This window comes from Microcebus murinus, chromosome 25 (genome assembly GCF_040939455.1).
Source record: "Microcebus murinus isolate Inina chromosome 25, M.murinus_Inina_mat1.0, whole genome shotgun sequence".
Lineage (NCBI taxonomy): Eukaryota > Metazoa > Chordata > Mammalia > Primates > Cheirogaleidae > Microcebus > Microcebus murinus.
In genome coordinates this window covers 12572564-12598826 of record NC_134128.1, presented here as the reverse complement: position 1 = coordinate 12598826, position 26263 = coordinate 12572564, and the positions used below count along the sequence as shown (strand labels likewise).

The 26263-nt window shown below is 40.1% G+C and overlaps 1 protein-coding gene across 1 annotated transcript in view; it reads right to left on the bottom strand.

The window, feature by feature from the left end:
* The window catches only part of RSU1 (Ras suppressor protein 1), a 178910-nt gene that overhangs the window by 108938 nt on the left and 43709 nt on the right, over positions 1–26263 (bottom strand). The window contains exons 5-7 of the mRNA XM_012753773.3: positions 20929–21047; positions 19177–19259; positions 18785–18899 (exon numbers count right to left, since the gene is read on the bottom strand). Coding sequence (XP_012609227.1) covers positions 18785–18899; positions 19177–19259; positions 20929–21047 — 317 coding nt within the window. The remainder of the gene's footprint in view (positions 1–18784; positions 18900–19176; positions 19260–20928; positions 21048–26263) is intronic.

Here is a 26263-nt window from a genome sequence, read left to right as displayed (position 1 = left end):
TCAAAGTTTGCATCTCTAACATATAAAATGTCCAACCCGGGCCACTGTTTTTGGTCCAAGTTTGAGGAGTCTCTTAGGAAAAAAACGCTGCGTATTTTTCACTCCGGATCCATGCTGTGAACTAGGCCCTGAAAAATCTCCAGTGGTGACATGAGTAAACATTAACAGTCAAGTGATAAAATAAGAAAAATGTTAAAACAGTATTCGAGACACCACTAGCCAAGCAGCGTCGTGCTAATGACTTCTACTTTTAGATGACAAGTCGTGCTATTTAGACAACCGAGTTTCACTGCCGACATCCTGCAGGAACAGGTACCAAGGCAACCACGCTGCTGCTAGGCTGTGGGCGGCTGTGGGGGACTGGAGGAGGGAGAACACGCTGATAAGAATCCAAAACACCACCACACACTTAGAAAATTATCTGCAGAAAAAACTCAAAACTGGACTTCATTCAACATCCATCTGGCATCTCTGAGAAAGAAAGAAACAACTCAGGGCTCCCTGTCTCCAACAAATTTTATATTTCAAAACTGCAAGGAAGGAGGATTCCAAAGCCTCTGAATGAGATTTATTTTAAAGAGATTGGGTGGGTGACATTTGCGTGGTATTTCTGGACATGACATCTCTGGCTGATAACTCGGGTACAGGAGAGTGAGCTATTAGTCCCTGTAACCTACTCCTGTTGCGACAGCTAAAAGCATGACACGGCTGCTGTCAACATACGTCACGGAAGGCTCATCTTTCAAAATAGTTTTGTGTCAAAAGCTATTAATCATAATATCAATATATAGAATGAGGGAGGCAAGCAATATAAACTCTGTTCCTCCCCAATATGAATAATGAAAATCGGCCGTGAATACACCTACACTCTTCATCAAACCCAGATCCCATCCCAGTGGAATGAGCATGCGGAAGTTACTCAGTCCCCCACAGACCAGACAGCTCATCTGGAGGACATGGGGACCCGCCACGAAGTGGGGGAAAGTAATCATTTCCACAAATGCTCCTGAATTACGAGGCTTAGACGTACATCGCTATACGCGGTAGGCTGAATAATGGCCCCAGCCCCCCAAATGTATTTGTGTTTCAATCCCTGGAACCTGTTCATGTCAGCTTATAAGGCAAAAAGGACTCTGCAGATGTGATTAAGCTAAGGATCTCAAGGTGGGGAGATTATGTGGATGAGCCAGATCTATTAATGATTACAGTGGTTCTTATACAAGGGATGGGGGAGGAAGCAGAGGGAGAAGAGCAGGCAACGTGAGGATGGAGCAGGGTGATGTGAGGGGTTCTGAGGATGGAGGGAAGAGCCACAAGCGAAGGAACGCAGGCAACCATTAGAAGCTGAAAAATGCAAAGAAGCTGAGTTCTGCCCTAGAACCACCTAATGCAGGCGTCCTCAAACTATGGCCCGCGGGCCACACGTGGGTGTTTTTGCCTGTTTGTTTTTTTACTTCAAAATAAGATGTGCAGTGTGCACAGGAATTTGTTCACAGTGTTTTTTTAAACTATAGTCCAGCCCTCCAGCAGTCTCAGGGACAGTGAACTGGCCCCCCGTTTAAAAAGTCTGAGGACCCCTGACCTAAAGGAATCAACCTGATTGACATTTGGACTCTAACTCGGTGAAACTGATCTTGGACTTTTGACCTCCAGAACTATAAAAGAATAAATTGGTGTTGTTTCAAGCCACTAAGTGTGTGGTCACCTGTTATAGCAGCAATAGGAAACTCATACACACTATGAAAAAATATTCTGAGTGCTAATCTCCATGAGCTCTTTCAGCTATCCATGATGTCACCTCCTTGAGCTTGGTAAACTTTTCAAGGCCTCAAAATATTATATGAGTCATAAAATGTCTATAAAACTTGTTGCCTCTTGTTATATAAAGTGAGAGTAGAATAATACATTTTTATCTTGGCATGGAAAATTTACAATGAAATAAAATATGTTTTGATTCTTACAGGAGGCTTTAAAACATTATTAGTGATATTACTAAAACAAAAATACACTTCCATGACAGATCCAAGAAATTGCAGAGGTCACAAACAAATTGGAAAAACACATCATGCTCAGGGACTGGCAGAAGCAATGTTGTTAAAATGTCTATAGTACCCAAAGTGATTTAAAACTTCAATGCAATCCTCATCAAAATACTGATCTCATACTTCGCAGACCTAGAAAAAAATAATTCTATGATCTTTTGGAATCAGAAAAGAGCCTGAATAGCCAAAGCAATCTTAAGCATAAAGAACAAATCTGCAAGCATCATATTACCAGACTTCAAACTATACTACAAAGCTATAGTAACCAAAACAACATGGTATTGTTAAAAACACAGAGACACAAACAAAACAGAGAACCCCAATATAAAACCACCTACCTACTGTCAACTGATCTTTGACAAAGCAGACAACAATGTACACCGGGGAAAAGAAGTCCTATTCAATAAATGGTGCTGGAAAATTGGATAGCCACATGCAGAAAAATGAAAAAGGACCCCAATCTCTCCCCACTCACAAAATTAATTCAAGATGAATAAATGACTTAAAGGTAAGGCATGAAAACATAAGCATTCTAGAGGAAAATGTAGGAAAAATTCGTTTAGATATTGGCCTAGGCAAAGAATTTATGAATAAATAAGACCCCAATGGCAATCACAGCAACAACAAAAATAAATAAATGGGATTAAATTAAAAAGCTTCTGCACAGCTAGGGAAACAATCAACAAAGCAAATAGACAACCTACAGAACGAAAGAAAACATGCACAAACTAAATATTCCATAAAGGGCTAATAACCAGAATCTGCAAAGAACTCAAACAAATCAGCAAGAAAAAATAGACAATCCCTTCACAAAGTGGGCAAAAGACATGAACAGAAGCTTTTCAAAAGGGGAGAGACAAATGGCCAATAAACATACAAAAAAATGCTCAGTATTACTGATCATCAGAGAAATGCAAATTAAAACCACAATGAGATATCACCTTAGCCCTATTATAATGGCTTTTATTAAAAGGCCCAAAATGGGCTTTCTTCTATTACACTGAATCTCCCTGTGGTGTCCATGCCATAAAGATAACTATGACTCACAAAAGTTAAGATGTAGATGTAAGTTAAGGTGTAGATGAGTTAGGGGGTTGTTTTTCTATTTTACGGATTTGATTTCAATGTTTATGTCAAAGACTGTTAGCAAAAATGGCTGTGACAATCCCACACCATCTCCTCTGCACCTCCCACCACCCTGGGAGTTTCCTTCCACACTGACTGTGGGCTCAGGCGTGTGACTTGCTTTGGGCAATGGAACATTAGCCAATGTAAGGACACAGAGGCTTGGAAAGTGCTTGTGCACCTGGGCTTGGACCTCAGGTGGTCCATCGAGGAGACCACGCTGTGAACAAACCCTAGTAGCATGTCAGATGTGAGAAGCCACCAAGGTGATGCCTCGACATCATCCAACCAGTCACAGAATGAAAGGCAGAAGCTCTGATGAGGGCTCAGCAAAGATACAACGGGAGATGGGGACCACAGCCTAATAACAGAGCCAATGTATTTAAAGTCACGAAATTTAATACATACCATTGCTTCTTTGTGTTTTTTCTTTTCTTACTGTTGCTTCTGATAAGGGCCAGATCAAGTCTCATTTCTACTTGCTACGGACTGAATGTTTGTGCCCCCAACCCTTGCACCAAAATTCATATTTGAAGCTCAAACTGCTAATGTGATGGTATTTGGAGGTGGAGCTTTTGGAAGGTAATTAGGTCATGGGAGTGAAGCCCTCATGAATGGGATCAGTGCTCTTTTAAGAAGAGACACAAAAGAGGTGATCTCTCTGCCATGTGATGATACAAGTGTCACCTGCAAACTAGAAAGAGAGGCCTCACCAGGAACTGAATTAGCTAGTACCTTGATCTTAGATTTCCCAGCCTCCAGAACAGAGAGAGAGACATAAATTTCTGTTAAGTCACCCAGTCTTAGTATTTTTGTCATAGTACCCTAAGACATTGCTGAAGCCTTTTCAGACTACGGCATGCCATGACGGCCTCCACCCAGGCTGTCCTCCTATTAAAATTAATATACACTTGGTGCCTGGATTTAGCAGTTCCTTGACTGTTCTTCAGGTTTCACTAGGTTATTAGCTCTGTTGGAAAACAGAACTGCATCATACCTTTTCTATCTTTCACAAGGCCTAGAAAGATTAGATAATAATAATTAAATAAATATTTAATAAGTTCCTAACCACTTCGACAGAATGCAAGTGATGGTTAAAAGCATGGAATCTGACAGATATAGAGTCCACCTGTCTGATCTTGATGACAAGCTGCCCTCTCTAAACCTCAGTTTCCTCATCTGTAAAATGGGGGAAGGAAAGTAACTCCACCTCATAGGAATAACTTAAAGTAAGATAAGCTGTCTTATTTATAGGAGAGAAGCAATCATGGATGGAAGCTATTGTTCGCATTGCTACCATCATCATTGTTACAAACACATTTTTAATTTCATTCATTCATAAAAACTGATCAATGTAAAGTAATGAAATGTAAAGTTATAAAAATCTTATTAAAACAGAAAACCCAATGTTATTCAAAGTGGTGCTTGCTACAGTTCACATAGTCTCCAAAGGTTATGATTTAACGGTGAAAAATCTGATAGGCTGAAGAAATAGTTAGTTGTAACAAATTTGGGTTCAAAGAACTGTTATGAAGGATATAAACACATACCAGAACATTTCTGTTAAAAAAGTAGATAAACAGTTAAACGGGTGAGCAACAGTTCTGGATTCTCAATTAAAAGCATGCATGAGAAGAACAAGCTTGATCTTTTGGTCACTGTCCTAGAACAGGTAAGTTGAGAAATAACATTTCCCAAGATGTTTTAAAGTGGAGCAACTCACTTCCCTGCGTTCCTGTACAGCAAATTAGAGCTCGCGAAGTCTTTTGGATAGCAATCGCTTTTACTTGGGTCACCCGAAACGATCAAACAATGAACCTTTAACACTAACCATTGATCTTGTTAATTGCATCTGCCACTGTATCCGTTTTTTTAAATCCAGTCAGCCCTCTTCCAATGCTATTCCAATTGTTAAATGGTCAGAACACACAAAGTGACAGATTTAGTGTTTCACTGGCAATTTATATAACTGACTGCCACACTGTCGTAGTGAATCATGATTTATTTGTCTCACATTGTAGCACATAACCTTTTAAAGGCAAGGGAGAAAAGGAGCCAACATTCCTGTAAAGTTTAATATGTGACCATCTACCACTAGACCCTATGAACTCGATTTTAAAGAGAACAGACTGACTGAGTGCCGTATTGCTTTTCTCTTTCTGTAGCAGTAACTTCATGCACAACCCATGCAGGTCTCCTAGCCTCAGTCCGTGTTCTTTATGTGCATGGGATTCAGAGGAAAATCAGGGAGATAGACACAAATGACACCCTTTTAACAAGTCACCTAATGGAATCTAGAATAAAGGGTTAAAAGTAGGAATATTTGGGGTGTGAATTCTATACTAAAGGACCCATGGGTGGATTTGAGGGCATCTTAACATTCCCCAAATTATATGTAAAACTTCGTATGTGAAAAATATATATTTTGGAGGGAGTAGCTCTACAGGTTTCACTTGGTCAAGGGGTCAATGATTCTTGAGAAGATTACAAGGAATTTGACCTATTGTTGCAATAATGAAAAGGAATGATGACCCATAAATACGCACATGCACAATGAAACAATACCAAGGGACATCAAGTTTATTAATAAAAGGTAAGAAATGTAAGAAATGGTTGAGTTATGGGCGGAACCGTGTACCAATCCCCAATGTCTTAGAATGTGACTGTATCTGGAGACAGGATGTTACTGAGGTGATCCAACAAGCCCAGGAGATAGTTCTGGAACAGATCCTTCCCTAGAGCCCCCAGAAGAAACCAATCCTGCAGATAATCTTGATATTGGACTTCTAACCTCCACAACTGAAAAAATAAACTTCTGCTGTGTAAGCCACTGAATCTGCGGTTTTTGTTTTTTTTTTTTATGACAGTCCTAGCAAACTAATGCAGTCGGTCTTAGCTATAACTGTGGATTAACAGATACTGAAAAAGCAATAAAGACCAAGAGATTCTTCCCAGGGCTAAAAACTTGGTAATATCAAGAATAAAAGTGAAAATTGTCTTAAAGAATATATATGAGTAATATGGAAGATGATATGAATTGTAATACTTATTTATTTTTTTGAGAGACAGAGTCTGGTTCTCTTGCCCCAGCTAGAGTGCTGTGCGTCAGCCTAGCTCACAGCAACCTCAAACTCCTGGGCTCAAGCAATCCTTCTGCCTCAGCCTCCCGAGTAGCTGGGACTACAGGCATGCGCTACCATGTCTGGCTAATTTTATACACACACACACACACACGTACATACATACATATACACATACATACACACACACATACAGACACACACATGTTTTTAGTTGTCCAGATAATTTCTTTCTATTTTTTAGCAGAGGCAGGGTCTCGCTTTTGCTCAGGCTGGTCTTGAACTCCTGACGTTGAGCGATCCACCCACCTCGGCCTCCCAGAGTGCTAGGATTACAGGCATGAGCCATCACTCTCAGCCTGAATCGTAATACTTCTATGCCTGTTATGGAACCCAGCCAGTGAGTGTAAGGTTCAGATGATAAAACAAGTAAAAACAACCTCTTGAGCATATGAAAATGGGTAAGAAAGAGGCAGAATAATAACTGTATTACACTTGTCTGTAGTGGCAATTATTAAAAATTAATCCAGACTTCTGCTTCCAGGCATGAGGAGGTAACTAGACAAAACATATAACTGCTTCTAGATACTGGGCAAGAGGTAGCACAGGACTGTGACCCTTAAGAGAAGGGAAATAAAAGTAGGGAACCCCCCATATTCACCCTGATTTTGTCTCAGAAGCATTTCCAGACAGCTGTGCAGGAAGTGAGAGATCAAACAATACAGTTGTGTTGCTGAGCTGACAGAAATCAGGGTTTGAAGTTATGGAGAGAGATTGAATTTGTGAGGCAAGGTAGTAGAAAAAAAGGAACGATGGAGAGAACCCCCTAAAAAAACTGCACAGGGGTTTCCATGAGTCTTTGCCTGAATAATAACTACAATGCCCACAGCAAGACTCCTCAAGGAGGGGAAAAACAGAACAAAACAAAATCTACCCGAGAAAGACCATCTATAGGGGAGATACAAGATAAAAAATTACTGGAGTTTTCCCAGGACTAGAAAACATTCACATTCTGATCTACCAGAGAGGAGAGATGTTATAGAACATTCTGGTCCTATGCAAAGATACTAGAAGTCTCAGGAATAGGGTTAATCTAGGTTAGGAGGAAAGACAGGAATGACTAATCCTAACAAACATTAAAAACAAGCCTTGAAGGAATCAAGCTGGTCACAAATAAATTACCTACTTGTTAGAATGAAACTCAACAGCCTATGAAAGGAAGACAACAAAATTCATATACTCAAAAGCATCCTATTCATAATGTTCATGAAATAGTGAAAAAATACTAGACAGGCAGAGAAATCAGTTAATGAAAACAGAATCAGAAATTGCATCAGCAGACCAAAACAAAATTAAAACAGTTATGTATAAGGATTTAAAAGAAAATATGAACATAATAAGGAATAGGAATTTAGAGAAATGAAATTATAAAAAGAACTATATGCAATATACTTGAATTAAAAAATTCAAGGTCTGAAATAAAAATTTCACTAAATAAGCTTATTAGATTAGACATCACAGAACAAAATATCGGTGAACATAAAGACAGGGTGAAAGAAACTATCTGAAATGAAGCAAAAAGGAGGTGGGGAAAGATGCTGGAAAGAAACAAAACAGATAAAACAAAAGGTTCTGTGCAAGTGACCTGTGGAAGATATCAAGAGATCATAGGTGCCATCTGAGTTTTAGGAGAACAGAGAGAGATAGGAAATCAGTCCATCAATCAAACAATTAAAAAATGACTGAAAATTATCAACCAGTCATTCAAGAAACGATGGCTGAAAGTTCGCCAAATTTGATGAATATTATAAACAAATAAACTCCATAAAACTCTCAAGGACGAAAGGCCATTCTGCTTATGAAATTCCTGAAACCCAATAACAGAAAAATTCAAAAGTGGTCATAGAAAAATAGACACAGTACATACAGGGAACAATAAGAATGACATCAAAATAATGCAAACCAGCGACAATAGGAAGGTGGAAAAAAAATTACCAAGATTGTCAACCTAAAGTTTTATATCCTATGGCAAAAAAACATCCTTCAAAAAATAAAAGCAAAATAAAAATACTTCAGATGAAGAAAAGGTGAATTTGTGACACAAAAAAAAACAAAAACACTATAAGAAATATGCAAAAAATTCAGTAAAATAAAAAAAATTTCTTCAGGATGAAGATAAATGATACCAGATGTCATATCTGCATCATGAAAGAAAAGAATATCAGAGATGGTAAGTATTTCAGCAAATATTAAAGATTTTTCTCCTTTGTTTAAGATAAGTGACCTATGAAAAAAATTATAATGATTATCAGTGGAGGTTATAACCTGTTAACCAATTCGACCTGACACTAACAGAGCACTGGTAGGGCTCATAATATTTTCAAGCAAACATGTAAAACATAGACAATATGCTGGGCTATAAAACAAGTCAATACATTTTGAAGGATAAGAACCACACAGATTGGGATCACAATGTAATTTAAATAAGAATTCAGTAACAAAAAGATGTGGAAATCCCTAAAATACTAGAAAACAAAACATTTCTTAATTCCTAAATGAACAGGCCAAAGAAGAAATTTCAAGAGAAGCTGGAAAATATTTTAAGCTGAATGATAATGGAAACACAGAATGTGTGGGATGTTGCTAAAACAATGCTTAGAGAAAATTTATATTTCTAAATGCTTATATTAAAAAAAGATTAAAAATCAACAATCTAAGCTTTCACCTAAAGCAGCTAAAAAAAAAAAAAATAGAGCTAACTGCACTCAAAGTGAGCAGAGCAAAGGAAATCAATGAAATACAAAACAAAGAATGAACTCAATGAAATTACAACGCCAGTTCTTTGGAGAAGAGTAACACAATTGATAAAGTCCTTGCTAGACCAATCAAAGGGGGGAAAAACTGGGGAAACACAAATTATCATTATCACAAATAAAAATGGAGGCATCATTATAGATGCTACATACCAACTTAGAATACACAGAATTTCCAAGAAATGTGAATTACTAACTGACACGAGAAGAACCTGAAAACCTTAAGAGCCTTATATCTACTAAAAAAAATGAATCCGTAATTCAAAACTTTCCCACAAAGAAAACTCAAGACCCAGATAACTTCGCTAATGAATTTTTCCAAATATTTAAGGAAGAAAAAGTATCAAATGTTACTCATTTTATGAAACCAGGACATTCCTGATACAAAAACCATACAAAGATACCGTAAGACAAGAAGAAAACTACAGACTACTATCCTTCATGAACAAAGTGGAAAAAATTCAAGTAAAATACCAGCAAATCAAATTGAGAAATATATAAAAAAGAAAATACAAAAACAAAAAGCCCCATGAGTGCCTCAATAGATGCAGAGAAGTCATTTGACAAAATTCACACCCTTTCATGACAAACCGCTCCACAAACAAGACCACTGCCTAAGCCCACAAATCCTTAGGATTTGTTCTGTAAAATGTGGATTCTGTCAAAAAGCTGCTCTCAAGGATCTAGAAGGCCACATGTGGCCACGAGGCCACAGGTTCCCCACCCCCCTGGACCTTTTAAGCCATAGGAATCAAGTCAATTTATCAAAAAAAATCTTATAATTCTAATAAATAGAGATATATACCATGCTACAGATTGGAAGACTCACTGTTGTTAACATAAATGCTAATTCTCTAATTGATCTGTCAATTCAGTCAAATCAAATAAAATCCTAGCAGGCTGATTCTAAAATTTTTATGTATATGCCAAGGATATAGAATAGCCAAAACAATCTTGAAAAAGTTAGAGGACTTACGCTACATGATTTCAAGACTTTCTTTTGAAGATATAGTAATCAAAACAGTGTGGTACTGCTATAAAGGCAGAACAATGAAACATTAATAATATATACTCCAGAAATACACTTATATAATAAATTGGTTTTTAACTAAGGCACCAAAGCAATTCAATAGAAGGAAATTCTTGTCTAGAAATGGTGAAGGTATTATTTACATAGAATAAAATTTATGTCATATCATACATAAACATTAATTTGAGTTGGCAGAGATGTTTTTCTTTTTTTTTTTCCTACTATCTGCTAAGGGACTTAGAATGGTGCATGTTTAGCACGTAGTTTGTGCTAAACAAATCTTTTGTTGAATAAAAGTGCTATGCATGAAAACAACAAAAACAAATGCCATGGTAAAAAAAAAAAAAATACTGGAAGGGGAATGTTGGGCTAGAGAATGGTCAGGAAAGAGCTCATTTGAGGAAAAAACATGTAAGTGGCTACCTAAAGGCACGATGCAAATACACAGGAGTTGAAAATTCCAAGGAGAGAACAAAGATCATAGAACAGCAACGGGAGGCTGTCGAGAGCAGTCCTTAGAGTGGGGGTAGGGAAGGGGGAAATAGCATGAAAAATATGGCAGCCAGGCCATTCCAAGTCTTAAAGCTTCATAGGGCCCATTAAAGAACTCTAATGAGCAAAGGGATAAAATCCAGTTTGTGATTCTATAGGATCACCTTGACCACTGTGTGAAGAACAGATTGGCCAGAACAAAGCAGGAAGCAGGAAACCACTTAGGAGGCTCTTGTAGCCAGCAAGGTGAGAGAAGAGGGTGGCTTAGACCAATGTCTCTGCGGAGCTTACACCCTAGCAGCTTTGGGTATTAGCTGTGGTTTCCGGTTTGTGATGTTTAACTATTTAATTGTTTCTTTCTTTCACAGATTTCCTTCATCAGGGCAGGGACTATGTATGTTTAATTTACCACTGGTCCCCAACCAGTTACAAGAATATACTATATAAAAAAAAAACACATCAGAATCTGATATAATACGGAAGATTAGACAGAAGCTATATAAGGAGAAGAGCCATTCTTTTAAAAACAGTAAATATAAAAGACAACAGAGATAGTAATAGTACTAAGGCATATTAAAATCACTAAACACATACAGAGAAGGAGCATGCACGGCCTTATTTACTAATATTGGGATACAGGCTACAGCCCAAAACTTAAGAGAATTACAGAAGACACAATTAGATGCCTCATGCAGAAGGTAGTCAACTTATGAAATTAATACTCACTCACCGTTCTGGAAAGGCCTAAATAAACATAAACAAGAAAGGCTGATCCATGATGTTATGACAAGGCCTGTAACACCCTTCGGGTCTGACTCAAAATAACACTGCCTTTTTTTTTTTTTAACAGGAATATTATAATATATAGGAGATGCTTTAAAGGGAGATGCTACATAAATGTAAGATATTATATATGTATTCGGGTGATAACAACTGTATTTACAGACATGCCTCCGGAATAAAAAAAAATTAAATCTGGAATCTCAGTACTGCCGGCATTTCTCCCAGGGCAAAAATACATTTAGTGTCCTATTAAATCAAAGGCAGTCCACTGCAAACAGTGGCGGGCTTTACCAGCTGGCTAAGTTAACACAGATTGATGCACATGTTCAATCACACTGAACCTGACATTGGGCTTCCTGAAATTTACACTATGGAACGGAAACATTTTATGTGTTGCAACTTCCCACACCCTTTTAAGGCAATAACTTACCAGGTAGAAATATAATTCACTTAGCATTTTAAAAATCCATGCTTAAAGCATTTTCTGGGGCAAGAGATTCACTGAAATAGAATATATAAAATGGAACTTGTTAAAAAGTATCACGTAGGAAACTTGACGGGAGTCATTTTTGATTATCAACTAAGACCACAGGAATCAAAGGATATGATATATGATTTTTTGTGTGTGAAGTATGGCAAAAGAAATATTAACACAGAAATAAAATGTAAGAACAGGAAATAAAAGCCAGGTGAAAATTCAAAGTTGAGTACAAATATTCTGTTCCCTACATTTTCTTTATTTTTCAAATAAAATTAAGGCATATATTTGGAATCACTGCAATCTGTCATCTAATGACAACTTCTATGCCTTTTTACTGGCTCAGTATGGATACACTCATGGGTATACCATTGGGAGGGATACTTATTATTGAAGTCAAAAGATCTGAACTTTGGATTCTTTCAATAAATAAGTCATGACAGTAATGTAGATTTAGGCAAGTCACATTGTCCCTCGGTTCCATTACCTTTAAAAAGAGGCCAGAGAGTTCTCCTTGGCTACATTACAGAACTGAGATTAAATGCATGAAACTATTCTGGCAATTATGATATTCGACATAAACCCTAAGGCATTTATATAATTCTATCAAGCTTAAAATTAATCTCAAAACTGTTAGTGATCAATGGATAAATTCAATTTTGTACATGTACAAGCGGCACAGTTTACAATTCCACAAAGTCCCTGTCACTTACTGCTCTATCTATTAAGCTAGCTCTACTTTTCACAGTAACAGGATTTAGGCAGAGAAGACCAATTCTGATAACAATATAAAGCTGTGTCGGGTTAGGGCAGGTAATTACCCAGGATGGAGATCCTAGACTGAGGGGAAAAAAAAAAAGAAAGAAAGAAAGATAAGAAACTTGCTGATTATATCTTTTGAATCTGACTATTCTACATTTGGTTAATAACTGCATTACATCCTTTCTCAAGGCAAGAATTAAAAGATTTCACATGACAGCTAAAGTAGCTCCCCCAACTCCAGAACAGACTTTTACACTCTGGAAAGAAATCGTCACTATGAAATGAGCACTGTCACGGAAGGTAGCACGAGACAGTGAGAAATGAAACAATTGGAAAACAGTGTTGCCACCTGCAGAGTGGTAGATGTTAACATGGGAAGAAGTGAGTCCAATCAGTTTATGCAAGTGCTACAAAGTATTCCACACTGATTGAGGACAATACTCACACAAAGGATATCAAAAAGAAAGAAAGAAGTGAATGAATGGATGGATGAATGGATGAATAGATGAATGAAGCAACCAAGCAAGCAATGGCCCAACCAAAGAGCCAGCCACAGAGCTTTCTAAGTAGAAGAATCAGGTGACCTGCTTTCAGCCTTCATGTGAAACTCACAAGAAGGGCAGACACGTGGACAATCACTTGACTTTTATTAGGAAGCCAGTGGGAGGGGGTGACTCCCAGAGCACCTTCCTGCTGCATCTCTCGCCTTGCCTGAGTACAGCCACGTGCAGCCTCCCTCATTTGAGCTTCAGTCTCTTCTCCCCCCTCTTTTATCCTTGCTCTTCTCTTCTGACACTTCCTATGCGACTCAGTTTTCACATGAGGATGATGTGATGCAAAGCTTTTCTTTTATCCACAGGCTACAGCGACCCCTCACACTGCGTGCGGTGAGACTCTGGCGTGTGGATCTACCCTGTCATTCTTTCTCTCTCGGTTCTCAGCAACTCAGTGCCTCTTCCCCATCAAAAGGGTGGGGTGGGGGTGACCTCTGTGCTCAGACTGGTTCAGAAGAGCTCAGGTTTCAGAAAAACTGGCCTCTAAATAGTCAAGGTTTAACAGTATAGAAATCCTCCCCCACAACCGCGCATGCGTGTCTCTGTCTCTGTCTCTCTCTCTCTCTACCTAACATTTACTGAGCAGCTGTGCTCATTCCTGACACCAATTCTTTACGTGCATTATCCTTTTAATCCTCACGATGACGCTACAGGTGGGGGCTGTTTTCATCTTCATTTTATACCAGGCACAGAAGGCAAAAACAACTTGTCCAAAGTCACAGAACAACGAACTGGAACAGTGAGATTTGAACTAGAGCCTAGGTATGGAGAGACAAACAATTAACCTCTCTACTCTACTGTTTGCATTAAAAACATGTTTTAAACCTCTGGGCAAAATAACTGGGAAGCAACTGACAGAGTGACGTTACCATGAGAGAAGATAAACAAGACACTCAGAATCAGTGACTTAATTGGCCAAAGAACGCTGGATTTCCTTCCTGCCCACCTCAGTAAAGAAAGGATCTTTCTTTGGTTAGTCATTGTCCACAGGAAAAGGATTAACAGATACACGAGAAAAGATCTTAGACTGGCCTAGCTGCTCTTTCTTAATTCTGTTCATCCTGGAGAACACAAATGGGAGGAAATTCTCATTTCACGACATCACTTACTCTCTGAATGGGACTGACATTTGCTTCCACACTTCACAAGTGTGCTAGAATGAACACATATGCTTCTCTTGGTTCCTGGAGTAAAAACAGTAACGATTACCAGCACACAGAGCAGGACACCAAGCCAGGCACCCAGGTGTGTGTGGCCCTGCAGGCTGCTTAGATTGGTGCAGATAAGGTTCTGACGTCCCAAACACTCAGCTTTGCTGCACACCTAGCTGACCAATGGGATTTTCTTCTCTTCTCCAAGGGCAATTATTTGGGTGACACATACTGAAGGGGTGTGGGGGTCCCCTCAATGTCTAGAAGCCAAGAAACCAGAAATGACTCCATTAAGAACAAGTCATGGAAACCGTGGAACCTTCAGGAAAGAGAACCATGCAAAAACATTTCACATCTGCAAAGTCCCTTTTCCCATGTAAGGTAACAAATGCACACGCTGTGGTGACCGGGACGGGAGCATCTATGGGGAGTCCGTGTCACTCAGAGTAAAAGCAAAGTTGGGACAAGACTCCAAAAGTTCCCATGCGAACCACTCCCCACTTCCTACCTAAGCTCAGCGTTTAGAACTCTCTCTCTTGCTCACTCTTCCAGCTACACTAGCCTTCTTGCTGTTCCCATCCCCAGGACCTTTGCAGGTGCCATCTCCTCTGCCAGGACAGCTCCCTCCCTCTGTGAGGTGACTGACAGGCATCATCTTACCAGTAAGGTGTGTCCTGTGATCACCCCTCCCCCAGCCTGGCACGCCCTTCCACGCTTAAGTTTCTCCTAGACCTTTAAACGTCCCATTGTCATTCATTCTCACTGATTCTTTTTCTCTCTTGTCATCACCACTAAGATGTCAGCTCCACAAGGGTGTCTCTCATCAGAATCCCTAGCAAATACATGACACAGGGACTCAATAAACAGTTGCTCAATAAACAATAAAGAAGTAAATTCTACTTTATTGGAAAAGTAAGTTCTTGCACTGCAGACCTGGCTTAAAATAGGAACTTAATAAATATCTGAATGAATCAACGGATAAAGGAATGGGTGAGTGACAGACCCAACTTACATCTCATTTTCTATAGGTACAGGGACTACTGTGATAGCAAGTGCTGTTTAAGAACCAGTAATTTATTCAAGAACATAAAACAACAGGGAAGTACTACAATCACGTATTAAAACTCCAACCAGGCTTTTACTGCGACCCTCCGTGTTCTTAGATCTGACAAGCCAGACCTCATCTGGAGTCCCCTGACTGGCTGAAATGCTTGTACCAACAAGGTTTCAAGTTAATAAATTCTGGATTTAGTCTGAAAGGAAATTTCACGGAAATCTCAAAAGCACGTATCTTGTACATTCGTATATGCAAAAAATAAATACACAGCGGAGAGATCATCACCCACACTTCAAAATGCACCCAGGAGCAAATCTGCGGCCAGTGGGTGCTGCCCGAGGTTATTAATAAGCTTCGAGTACACCAGGCCCCGGCACTGCTCAGCAGCCAGGCAGAAGCACCCTGCAGATGGTCGCCTTTGGAATCGGGTACACGGACGAACAGAAGCCATTCCTATCCTGGTGCGTGTTTACTGGGGGGAAAGAACCACAGGGACAAAGAAAGCACTGGCTTGGAACGGAACAGCAGCATGACAATTCGTTTTGCAGAGGCCATCGCAGCTGCAACCTGCAAAGTGCTACCTTGGCCTTGCTTGTGCACCGGCAAAGCCCGCCATGCGACTGACCATCTAGTGCAGGGGTCCTCAGACTTTTTAAACAGGGACTAGTTCACTGTCCCTCAGACCATAGGCGAGTGCGCACTGTGGGCCCGGGACGAGTCGGCTGCTAAGCAGGACAGGCAGCGGCGGCAAAAACACCCAGAAGGCCAGATAAATGTGCTAGGCGGCCCGAATGTGGCCCGCAGGCCTTAGTTTGGAGGACGCCTGATAGTGTCATCTGTCCTCTTGCCATTCTGCACGGGTGGGCCGGCGTTGTGTTCAGAATTGAAAACCGCATGTCTAAGATCCCTCTTACTGGTGTACAGGTGGCAGGAGGACCCCAGAGTGACCAAGAGTGTGGACCTGGAGGAGAACTGTCAGGTTCAAGTCTCACCTCTGTGACTCGCAGGCTATGTCCCCACAGACATGTCATGTCACCAACCCTCTGTGAGCCTCAGTTTCCTCATCTCTCAAAAGTCTGCTTTCAAGTCGTGGTACAATTATAGGCATTATTACAGGAAAAACACTCATCAAAGTACCTTGCACACAAGGCCTTAATATACACTAGCTATTACAATAGCTATTACTATATTATTACAATAGCTATTACGATATTATTATTATATTATTCTTAATTTTTAAAAAATCACCGTTCAAAGATAAATAATACATTTATCTTCATCCTGAATCTAGATTTGTAACAGAGACTCTCAAAGGTTTATCATTTATTTCCAACTAACTGTCTACCTGCAATTAGAAAAAACTGCCACGAGGCAGAGATTAAGACTAAGCTTTTCTAGGTACAGCCAGCAAAAGTCAAGCCATTTAAAACCTTTTCCCTCAATCCTACTTCTGAATAAAATATATATACACACACACGCATACACACATGTATAAAATTTGTTATCGGAGAGTTAAGAGATATGTCAGACAAATATGCAGTATTCAAATAGGATAGTGAAATGAGTAAGATTTTAAAATACATGCAGGCATGCCTAGGTTCACTAGGTTCACATTGCTATCTGTTAAAATAATTGTTCAATATAATATCCTACATTGCCTCTTTGCTTAAAAATTGACATAAAATAAAACAACAAAATATACCTTCATTTTTCTCGTTTCTACTAATCACACTAGCCAAGAACGCATGTCAGAAGTATTCAGTGGGTTTTAACAAATTACGCAAGAACTCATCTCACTCACGGAGATCTTGACTCAGTAGGTTGGGGAGGGTGTGGGTGTTTACATTCTGCAAAAGCTCCCCCCAAATTACTAATGCTAACACTTATGGTTAACAACCACCATATAAAACCTTTCCTTTAACAAGAATTTTTCTGCCTTAAAAATTTTTGCATACAGCTGCTTGGAGACGCTAAAAAACAAAAAAATTAAAAAAACAAACAAACAAAAAATAAAACAAAACAAAAAAATTTTTGCAAACAGCTTTTCTTGATCCTGTACCCTGCTCCCAAAGCAAAAGGAAAGTATTTGTGTGCTCAGTGAAGAGAAGGTGCTGAGCTACTCCTCAGTCCTTAAAAATCATCAAATAGCCACCCCCCCCACGTCCCCCTTCCCTTTAACATTTTAACACCAACAAAGGAGCTGAAGGAAATGGGAAAAGTGGAGGCACAACTTTTACATTCACTCCATGAAATCATGCAAGTGCTTCTCCTTGAGATTAGTGCTGCCTGACAGACTCTCTGCGCCGATAGGATTAGTTCCATATCCGTGTTTTCCTACAGGGTAACACTGGCCACAAGTCACACTCTGCGTAACATCTCACTATTCAAAGCCTTCATTTTGTTAATTCATCCAATACAAGCTCTTTGCGCACCTACCACGTGCCCGGCACACACGTGAGCGCGGGGACTTAGCAGGGAACAAACAGAAAAGCGCCTCCGTCCTGGTGCTGCTTGCATTTTAATTTATAATAACTAATAACTAGCCTCTTTAAAACTGCCACAGACTTGTTTAAGGAACTGTGGGTTCAATGTGTTTTTTTTTTTTTTTTTTTAATTATAGTATTTGGGAGCAGACAAGCAAAAAAAATTGCAGTGGAGAAAACCACGCAGTTGAAAGGATGGAAGAAATCAGAGGACACAGAAAGTCTGCAGGAGGAAAAGAGAAGTGACCTCACGAAATTTCCCAGCAGGACAAAACTGGAACAGAATCACTGGTTTGGAGGTGACTTATGGGAGGGGGCAGGGGCATCAGCCCACCTTGGGCTATGGGAATGACCAGGCGGAGAACTGGGTTTTGGCCACCAAGAGAGCAGGACCATGGAATTCCCAGCGACAACCCATTTACCAGTTCCCACTGGCGATGGGATCAGAAGAGAACCACATTCAAGCATTTTCAAGCAGCGGTAACAAATACTTTAATGATTTGGTAAAAGTTTCTAAGGGCAAAAATAAATAAGGAATTTTTTGAAAGTAAGAGTGATGTTTTGATAAAAGTTACTAATAACCCAACCAGGACCCAGAAAGCTTCCCCAGCTAGTAAATGGGGAGCCAGGGCTGAGACTTTTACTGCCAATCCCACGCTCTTTCTACTACGTCATGCAAAGAACTGAGTCATCTGTCACCTGCAGTCCCTGAGACACTGGACACAACAGATGCACAACACGGAAGGAAGGAAGGAAGGTCAAAAAGGTAACAGCTGAACTCTGATCAATGACAAACGGTCACAAAATGATCAGAACTGGGTGCCTAGGTGGAGAGTCTTTGCCAAGAGGAGGAGAGAGATTGCTCAGCACTGCTACATTAGGATCATTAGTATTAATTAGACCCAGACCTCAGTTCGTTCCTCAGCAGCCTTACCTAGTTCTGGGGGCAGGACAGTCAGGCGGTTCCCCTGAATGTGGAGTTCCTTGAGCTGCGTGAGCTCTCCGATTTCCTTAGGCAGCGAGATCAGGTCATTATCCCTGAGGCTGAGCTACATGCAAGAAAAAACAAGGCGTTGTCAAAAACAATTTCACATCAAAATGTGCCGCTGCCCAGCGACTCTCATTCTATTCCACGCCCTCTTTTCTTCCCACGCTCAATCCTTCCCATTTATTTACAGGTGTCTGCGGACAAACAAGAAACACTATCAGGAGTAGTGGTTTATTCCTGCAAAACAAACCTCACTCCTGCTCAAATTGACTTGATTCCATTCCTACAAGGGCTGGAGAAGTGAATTGATTTTCTAAGAATTTAGATAAATTACTTACTATCTGCAACTTTGTGAGCTTCCCAATATCTGGCGGCAGGATTTCAAAATCGTTGTCACTTAGATAGAGTGCACGCAGGGTGGCTGCAAATTAAACAGCAATATATAAACAGGGTGGCATGGAACCCAACCATTTGAGGTCTGATCAATAGCAGGGAGTCAGCTTTGATTAATAACCCCGGCGTGGTGGAGAGCCCGTGACAAACCTAGGACTCCCAATAACAACATGCGGGTCAAACTCAGATCTACTGGCTTATTGTGTGGCTGGTGTGCCCAGGAAAACATCTATATCCACGAGGACTGACACAATTAGCAGCCCTGGCCACCAGCAGTTTTTGGCACAGAGCTCAAGGCATTTTCAGAAAAGACAGCTATTTTTCTCTATTACTTCCGATTCGCATTTATTATTCCCTTTGCATTCAAAGTAAAACAAAAGCAAACCATTGTGCCATTTACTGCTGCTACCTAGAGCAAAAAAAGCTCTTTCATGCAAATAGAACTATGTGAAAATTGAACTTTTCTTATGTAAATAGAGCCACCTAAAAAAAAAAAAATGAATGGTTTTCTGGGGATGGAAGCTTTAATCACAGTTCATTGGTTCTACAATTGGACTAATTATTACTTGTTTCTGTAGCCTCAAGGACAAAAATAAATGAGGACAAAGTAGCTAAAATAATAACGTGGAATTAACAGAGTAAATACTAATGTAAGCATATCAGTAATCTGAAATTTATTCACAGTGTTACACAATGACAACCCGATCCCCAACTACTGAAAGTTAAAATCCTAAACCATCTTTTTATCCTCAATCAAAAAGGAAGAACATAATTAGACACGTTTTCATTTGTTTACAGGTATTTAATTACAGTCTAACGTTTTAAAATTGGAAAGAACTGTATGTTACTACAATGGAACAAGTGCAATCTCCTCCATGGCCCAGGAAAGTATTTTACAGATGGTTTCATGTGCCTGAGAAAGTCTGAAAGACAGCGTACATTAGGCAAAAAAAAAAAAAAAAAAATTCATAGACCAGCTCAGAAAATTCAGATTTTCTGCATGCCATTTATGTCACCATTTGGAGAAGCAGAATATGCATTTCATGGAGGCAAACCTTTCCCTAAATATTTCATGAGCTTCCAGAAAATCATTTTTTCCCTAATTTTTAGTAGTACCTACGGCAAGAAATTTGTTTACAAATAAAAGCATAAGGCATGTTCACCTGTGGCTAGCCATTCCTTAATGTCTGACTGGGTAGTGGACAAATCTATCAATATGAGGACGATTTTAAAGGCTTAAAACAAGAATCCTGGCTGAGAAGTTTAAAAATTCTGTTAGTGGTTTATTAATGAATATTTTTATAAATAATTGATTGGAATATGTTGGGCAAATATCCTACAAAGAATTAACAGCAACATGGGAGAATATCTTTTTCTCTCTCTCTTTTTGGCATGCTCTTTAGAAAGAAAGTCAGGTCTCTTAGCTAAATGTGCGACTTGATCTCATTTAGGTACCTAATCTCGCTCAGAAAGTTAATATGACATTAAGTCTACCTGAGTCCAACGGTGTCACATAACTATATATCAAATATACAAACTGCTGAGCTATGAAGAAATATTCAAAAGGGAAATCTGTGGGAGAAAAAAATATATATGTCCAATAATTTCTCTTGGAGTGCGGGCCCTGGCAAATAAATTTCACTCTTAGAACGCCAAGTACCACGGTCAGGAGATTTATAGAATTAAAAGTTTCTTACTAAGGTAGAAGAAGTTCCCGGGAAGAGAATTTTCACTCAAGTTGTTGTAGGTCAAGTCGAGAACCTCCAGAGCGGGCAGGGATCCGAATCCTCGGGGCAGGGTGTTCAGCCTGTTCATGCTGTCATTGGGGGGACATCAAAGTGGTGACATGAAAACCCCACGTTGATACACAACACTGACATCACCCGATTCGCAGGCTGAAAGCATCAAAGAGTACCATGATTCCAGCGTCATTTTATTATTTTTAATTTTTAAAGCTTTTATTCATTCAGGTATTTTAATTGACATGTGAACACTGTATATATTTATGCTGTACAACATGATCTTCTGATATATGTCTAATACGTCGTGGAATGGCTTTAAGCAAGCTATTTTAATATACGTCTTACCTCACATACCATTTTTTTTTTTTTTTTGCTTTTTGTGGTGATAATACTAGAAAGCTACTCTGGTAGCAATGCTTGAGTATACTATATATTATTTCCTGTAGTCACCATGATGTGCAATGGAGCTCTTGAACTTGTCCTAAGATAACTGTGTCCTTTGACCAATATCTTCCCAATACCTCTCCTAACCACCATTCTACTCTATGTTCCTATAAGTTCGACTTTTTCACATACTACATTTAAGTGAGAGCAGGTGGCATTTGTCTTATTCAGCCTTAATGATTTCGGTCAGAGAACCTGTATGTTCACAAAACGTGAAAATTTCTTAGTTGTCATTTTCTCCAATGGTGAAGTTCAATCACTGTTTTACATAGAAACTTAAACCACCACAGAATATCTGTCCTTGTAGAGAAATACTTTCTCATGAACGTAGCAATATCTCAAAATGTGCACACTATGCTCTGTAGTCTTCATACTTTTGCTTTACTTTATTTCATTTATTCTTTATTCTTGGAAACAGAGTCTTGGTCTGTTGCCTGGGCTAGAGTGCTGTGGCATCAGCCTAGCTCACAGCAACCTCCAACTCCTGGGCTCAAGCAATCCTCCTGCCTCAGCCTCCTGAGTAGCTGGGACTATATAGGTGCATTCCATCATGCTTGGAAATTTTTTTTAGTTGCCCAGCTATTTTTTTTCTTTTTTTAATAAAGACAGGATCTCAACTCTTGCTCAGGCTGGTCTCGAACACCTGACCTCAAGTGATCCTCCCACCTTGGCCTCCCAGAGTGCCAGGATTACAACAGGCGTGACCCAATGCACCTGGCCTCATTTATTCCTTTTAATGTGTGTGTGGGGGGGAAATCACTTTTTTTGTTCCATAATTACTATCATTCAGAATTATCTTCAATTAGAATGGTGGCTCCCAGGGACTGGGGGGAGGGAAAATGGGAAGTTACTTAAAGGGTGTAAAATTTCAGGTTTGCAAAATGACAACATTCTGGAGATTGGCTGCACAACAATGTGAGTATGCTTAACACCACTGAATTGCATACTACAAAATGGCTAAGACGATAAATTTTGTTATGTATATTTTACCACAATTGAAAAATTTAAGAAGTTATGCAGCTGACCCTTGAACGACACGGCTTGAACTGTGCACGTCCCCTTATGTGTGGATTTTCTTCCAGCTCTGCCACCCGAGACAGCAAGACCAACCCTCCTCCTCCTCGGCCTACTCAACACGAAGATGGTGGAAATGAAGACCTGTAAGTGGACTCCCTTCCAATTCCAGAACAGTAAATATATTTTCTCTTCCTTATGGTTTTTATTGATATCATTTTCTATTCTCTAGCTTACTTTATCATAAAAATACAGTATAGAATACATATAACATACACGATATGTGTAAATCGACTATTATGCTATTGGTAGGGCTTCCAATCAACAGTAGGCTATTAGTAATTAAGTTTTAGGGGAGTCAAAAGTTTTATGTAGATTCTCGAGTGCCCTGGGTGGGGATCAGCGCCCCTCACCCGACATTGCTCAGGGGTCAACTACATGAGTGCACATGTGTGTGTGTGCATTGTACATGCGTGTGCATGTCTGTGCACATGTGCGTACATGTGTGTGCATGTCTGTGCATGTGTGTACATGTGTGTACATGTGTGTGCATGTGTGTGTGCTTCCAATGAAGTCAAAGGAAAATTTTTCTCCATTACTATCTTTTCTCCTTTTCTTCAAGCCCCTCATTTTTCTTAATGCAGCTCCCTCTGAGCATACTTAAAAGCCAATTACAAAAATTTAATAAAAGTGGACAGATATTGAAAGGCAGAAGGGACCGTGATGCTAAAAATCATTCTAGGCATCGATCCTTCTCCTAACAGGCACAATCTTGTCCACCCCTACCACGCAGGCCTCCCAAGAAATAGCTGTCAGCAGAGGGGAAGCCACGAGAGAAAAGTAGATTTCTATATCTGGGGTAGAAGAAGCCCCAGACAGACTATACACTCAGCAAAATGACCGCCTTGACTATTTACTGCAATGATAACAGTGACTATTCATATGTTCTATGAATCCACAAGGTGTGAAGGACATTTATGCCAAGTATTTATTACACGTGTTCATTGTACTACAGGCAAGACAGAGCTTATAATTATTTCTATGTTGAGAGGAGAAAACAGCTAAGAGAGGTGAAGGACCTGGACTGATGAAGATGACAGGTGATTCAGAGTACCTTGTCCCTCAGGGAGGCCAAAGCCACTCCTAACCCTTGGACTCCAATGCAAGGATTCTGAGTAAATTGAAAGAAATTCAGAGATTGTAAGAAAGGCAGAGAAGCATAGATTAACTGCTTGTCTTTAAATACTGCTTTCAGTTACCCAGCTTTGAAGACTGCTGATACTTGAAAGTTTTTTTCTTTCCAGATACAGAAATACACTTTGGCAACAGCAGGTACAGGGGATCCATGGTCAGACAGCCTCGGAGGGAAGGGGCCTCTCATTTAAGGGACAGCTCCCACCCAGCCATCCAATCTCCAGCCTAGAGCAAGCATGGAGCCTCTCCACTTCCTAGTGGCAAGAAGCTACTCAACTGCAAGTTCTTTCTTCCCCTGAGTGATAAACCAACACCCACAACGTGTGAAGAACACACAGAGCCTCTCGTGTAGCTGACACTAGTGACAGTAGGAGGCCCAGCAACCTGGCAGGTAGAAAGGGAGCCCTCACTTAAACAGATGCTTTGTAAGGTCCAGAAGAACTGCAAGCACCAGCCCAGCCACAAAGCAGGGCAGGAGGCATGGAATGACCAGCTGTCTCTCCAGACACCAGCCCTCGGGCGTGGGGAGCCAGATGAGCATCTTTCTGCAGGACGAAGGATGGGAAACGCTGGCCCCGCACAGCCGGGGCTACTTAATACCCATCTCCATCCCTCCGCATGTCCACCTGTGTGTCACACTTGTGTCCCCAGACTCCCCTCTGAGAGCACAAGCACTCAAGGTCTCGGGGAGAGGTCACAGTGAGGCAACGGAAGAATCGAGCGACAGCGAGGTGACAAATCCAGCTCCGCCCAGCCAGCTGGGTGACCTTGGCCAAGTTCCTTGGATTTTCTCAGACCCAATTTCCTCACCTGCAAAGAGAGGCCAATAACACCTTCGGGACAGGATTACCGAGAGGATGAGTCATGAAATAGATAAAGCACCTAATGCCATCCACGTTTCACAGGTGGCTCTCAGCAAGCGACAGCTAGAGCTACAAGTATTTTTCCAACGGTTTGAGAGAAATTTTGAGTCCACCCCAGGCAGGCAAGCTTACTTAGGAGAAGGCCATTCTGGGGTGGTCTGAACTATGGAGTGTGGGTTTTCTACTTGTGCCATGCTAGCTTAATCTCAGATCGTAGCGCCCAGCTCTGCCAAAAGCTATACATTCTTTTGTGTCCACGTGCAGACTTTTCAAATGCGTGTTGCAAATGGGCAAGTGCCTGCATACGATGGAGAAATTCATCAAACTCGATAGTTTAAGGCTTTTCAGCATCTTTGTTCCTTCTCTTCTGCAAAAGCCACAGACGAAGGCTGGCTCTAATAGAGCATTCCCTTTTAGAGCATTTTGTCCTCTGCAGGTACTCCTGCTTCAATGAAACCTTCCTGGCTAAAGGTACTAATTTTTCTCACCTCTACAGTGACTTGCTCACACACTTAGTGCAAAAAAAAAAAAAAATCTGAATCCATAAATACTCAACATGGTACTTAATGAAAACTTCTTTGTGTTCATGAGATTCACTTTAGCAACAAACTAGGCCAAAAAAGTTACACCCGAATAGCTGGACATGGTACTCCCACAGTGGAACTACCCTAGAAATAATTACCAACACGGGAATCCATATGGCTTTACTTTTTTTTTTTTTTTGGAAAATAACTCTATAAAATAAACCATTTTTAAGGAATTAAGAACCTATTAATAATTATGCTCTCTCCTTTATTTATTCAGGTGGCCTAAAATTCTTTCGGGTCTTGCAACCATTGGAATAAACAGCAAATACTACATGAAACTTTAAAAGCAAATTCTGGTTGGGTTTGCCTTTTGGATCATGCATACGGGCAGCCTAACATCTCTGCTTTATGGTCTCCTGTGTATACGTTGTTATCCTGGCTGCTTATTCTAAGGAGTCCTTGCTATAACTTTCCTCAAACTGGCCTTCACTGTGCATGTATAATTCTTTACGCTATTTGAGGACAGAAGTACCTTTTAATGACAACCATCTTCATTCCTTTCCCAAAGAACTAGGAATCTTATCCAAACTTTTGACAACCCTGTCTGTGTAGCTACGTAATTAAATACAGAAAGCTTTACACAATCAGTAAAACACCAAGAGCCAAAAATGCAAACAGCTCCAAAGAGGACAAGAAGACAGCTAAGATGCATCCAATGAGAAAGAAATGTTTACGACTTTGTCCTAAGGTGTCTGAGACCAAACTGAACAAAACCTGGGTTCATTATCGTCTTACCAAACCTATCTCCAACTCTATTTCCATTTCAGCCACCTGACACAGAAATCAACGTATTACCCCATCCCATCAGTTACCGTCTGGTCAGTTTTACCTCCCATATATTTTTTCAGATGAAATCCCTCCCTAGCCGCAACCGTCACTGTCCTAGTTCACTTGGAACATGAAACCACATTCCTACTGGTCTCCTGACCTCCAGACGACCTCCTCCCTCCATCCTCTTCTCCACACTGATCTTTCATACGAAAATCCGACCTTATCTCCTGCCCACTGCTTTGGTGTGCAAATTCCTCAGTGCCCAGTAGGACAAAATTGGAGCGCCTTTATTTAGCCCATGTGGCCTTTCATTCGCAATTCTGACACCCTGCCATTTTTATAAACATTTATTTGTTTAATAGCTGGTTTCCCCAACTGTGACTCAAATTCCCTTAGGGCTGGATGGTCAATACTTAG